Genomic DNA, 3572 nt, shown 5'->3' with positions numbered 1-3572 from the left:
TGTTGTACAGGTTAGGTGTTTTTTGTTGAGTTTTAGATTTTCAGGTCATTGTTGTTTCAGGGAGAGATCTAGGGACATCTCTTACTTTGCCATGTTTCTGACGTTGAGATTTTTTAAACAAATTTTTAGGCCACACACTCCCCCATTTTTGATTCAATAGTCTGGGGTGGGGCCAGATAATTTGCATTTCTAACAATTTATAAGTGATCTGGATGCTGCTGGAAAAACTTCCAAAACCCACTGATCTATGCAATCTATACTATATATTTGTCTAATTCTTTTTTCTCACTTTTCTGTTGTCGTTCAATGAAAAAAAAAAAAGCCAAATTCTCATTTCAGCGCTACTGCCCTGCCTTCCGTCAGTTTCATTTTTGAAAGAAAAAAAAATTAAAACTTTAAAAGCAGGAACAAAGTGATGTTAGGAGTAACCAAGCTGGGTTTCTAGCCTCCTAATCCTTTTTAAGTGGAATGAAGGTTTCTTCTTAGTTAATAAGGTGTTAGTGTCTCTTTAAAAAAAAAAGAGCCCAACTGAAATTATACAAATGTGATACAACTGTGTAGCACTAAAAAGTGGTTCTTGTTTAACTATAAAACATACATTAAAAAAATACATGTCTCCATCAAAGTCTCTTAATACTAGAGAAGGGGGTAGTGGTCAAAAAATGACAGAAAAAATAACATTCACTTTCCACACAGATTTTTATTTTTCCATTTATTATTTTGTTTCTAAGTCGAAGAAACAGCTCATCTAGAGTCTAAAGAATCTAAAGATAGATTGTGATGGTTAAATTGGGATCTTTACAAGTAAATTATTTTTCTTCTTTTGCGTAATGTGTTAACAAAGAGAAGAGACACAGCATGGTATCTTAATTAGGGCATAATCTGTGTGTGTAGAGTTGACAGTGAAAGTCATATGAGGCTCTAAATGAGCTTCTCACTTGCTCTACACTTGAGCAATTCCAAACAGGTTAGGGCCACGTTGACTAAAACATTTGTAAGAACAAATTAATATTCGAAGAGGTACCAGCTGTAGATTTCTGCTTATCTTCCAGTTCTAAAAAGTAAAAATTAAAAATAAAATTAGGCAGTGTTCAGTAAATATTTTTGAATAAAATAAATATTAGTTGTGATTGCTAAAGAATATGCTATTCCATTTATGCTTGATTTGCTGTTTCTAACACACAAATAAACCTAACTAGATAAGAAAGGCATATTCAACACTAAATAAAATTCACATGATAAAAGATTATCTATGCTTTTATCCAAACATATTAATATACTGTCTAGTTATAAAGTTTGAGATGAAGGTAAATTACAGTATAGAATCCACACAAATCTGACTTCTGTCCTATAGGGATGTTAAATGGATCAATCAACAGACATTTATTGAACATCCCAATAGACATCTTGGTTTTGCCTGTGCAACATCCGTTTCTCATGAAAATCAATCTTCCTAATACTCTTTGTTCACTGTTTGCAATTTTCATTAAAATCGTCACTGGCTGGGTTTCAGGCAAATTGTTCAATATGTGGCTTGTTTTTGTCCTTCAAATATCTCTGACCTTACTTCTCAATGCACAATATAAGTAAATGAAAACTCTATAATCCAACTTAGTGTACATGTCCTGACCACTAATATTGGAAATAATGGCAGCCACAAAAACTTACAATTTTTATGCTTTACAAACAACTTCTGAATTCAACATAGCTCTCAGAGAGAGAATCCAAACAGTCACACAACTACTAGTTTAATTGGTTGATAATGCTACTTAGTTTTATCATCACAATCCACTGTGAGAAATTTCATTACTGTTCTGTTCACTCTTCCACAAAAGAACTTCGAGGACCCATTTAAAGGTTCAAACATCTAAGCACAGTTATTAATCCATTTTGGAGAGAGTAACAGCCTTTCAGCCCTGGTGATAAATCAGTTAAGAGCTAAAGTCATACATCAATCGTATCACCTTTGCATCCATCTCCAGCAGTGACCATGAAGTGTTCAAAGAATACATGGCACTATTCTAATGATAAAATATTTTAGATAAAGTCGAAAAATGGTACAGAATCAATACAAATCTGACTTCTTTCCTAGAAGGAAGTTTAGTTTATCAATTAGCATTTACTGAAATTCCCAAGAGCATATTACTTTTTCCTGTGTCAGAATCTATTTCCCACTCTGCTGGAACAAAAGCCTACCTTTCCTTTGGAAAACCACCCCTTTTCCAATTTTAGTGCACATATTATAGGAGGGAGAAGACAACGGATCCACCTTCCTGGTTCAAGAAATAGCCACATAATTCAGGCCGGCACATGACCCAAAACAGTCCAACAAAGCCAAAGAGCATCAGCAGTAAGGCTTTCTCTGGATCTATTAAGAGAGGGAAGCTCGCCCTCTATTGCCAGAGGGAATAATTTCGGGATCCTCTACCTGAAAGCAAAACCAAAAAAATAATAAAATAAAAGCTAAGACAATATGTAGAGAAGGACAAAAATCTGGTAATAAATTTGGGTACCTGATCCCCAGCATAACTAAATACTCATCCAGATCCATGCCTTGGCCTTCTTCATTACTTGAATTAGTGTGTGAGTTGGGTTTCTTAAATTGCAACCAAGAATTCTGACAAAATAAAAACAACCTAAATCCTGCACTACAGAAATTGGCAAAGTCCAAAATAAGGACATATAAAAAACAATCCCTGACTCTAAGTTTCTTTTTAGCACCTACTTAGAAAGATAAGAGATAAATACACACACATACACACACACACACACACACACACACACACACACACAAATAACTAGAAACATAGGCTCAACCCAATGATAGGTTTTATGTGAGTGTTGAGAAGGGAGACACCATCATAGGATGCATATTTAGTGAGATTTCACATTGTAAGAAAATGGTGAGCCGGGTTTTGTAGGAAGACTAGAATGTGACTTCTTGAAGAGAACATGAAAAGACATTTAGAAAGGGTGAACTATGAGAGCAAACAATTAGAATGTACATATTGTATTAAAGAAACAATACGGCATAAATAATAAATAAACCATAAAATGTTGAATCTTGGGATATCAATAACAAATACATTAGTGCAGGGGTAAAAAATTCATAAGTAGTTTTCCAATGATAGACATATCATATATAGTATTTTCTTAATTTTATTTTATTATTAGTTTCAAGTCTTATTAGTTTGTCTTATTGCTGTGGCTGAGACTATGTTATATGTAGTATTTTAAATCTACTTTATAAAAGATCATATTGATTAATTAGATTATATTTAACTGTTGAAGAAGTTTATTCATATGCTTTTTAAAGGATGATGTTGAATATTAAATTCCTATGTCATTATTTATTTTTTAACATTTTTTTTTATTCCCATCCACCTACCCCTCTCCCTTTTGGCAACCATCAGCTTGTTTTCTATATCCATAGATTTGTTTCAATTTTGTTTCATTTATTCAATTGTTTTGGGTTTTTTTAGATTCCATATATAAATGAAATCATATGATATTCATCTGTGTCTGACTTAATTCACTTAACAGAATACCCTCTAGGTCCATCCATATTGTCT

The 3572-nt window shown here is 33.1% G+C and overlaps 1 protein-coding gene across 3 annotated transcripts in view; it reads right to left on the bottom strand.

Moving 5' to 3' along the window:
* Positions 1-718: 718 nt before the first annotated feature.
* LRRC69 (leucine rich repeat containing 69) overlaps positions 719-3572 on the bottom strand; it is an 87382-nt gene continuing 84528 nt past the window's right edge. The window contains exon 8 of one of the 3 annotated variants that reach the window (XM_006916682.1): positions 719-1054. In XM_006916682.1, the coding sequence (XP_006916744.1) occupies positions 944-1054 (111 nt within the window). In that variant the 3' untranslated portion in view covers positions 719-943. The remainder of the gene's footprint in view (positions 1055-3572) is intronic. The other 2 variants (XM_025050143.1, XR_003047688.1) reach the window with 2 other exon arrangements.

This window comes from Pteropus alecto, unplaced genomic scaffold (genome assembly GCF_000325575.1).
Source record: "Pteropus alecto unplaced genomic scaffold, ASM32557v1 scaffold164, whole genome shotgun sequence".
In the NCBI taxonomy this organism is placed as follows: Eukaryota; Metazoa; Chordata; class Mammalia; order Chiroptera; family Pteropodidae; genus Pteropus; species Pteropus alecto.
Note: the sequence above shows the minus strand (reverse complement) of the source record. Positions and strands in the feature narration are given on the sequence as shown.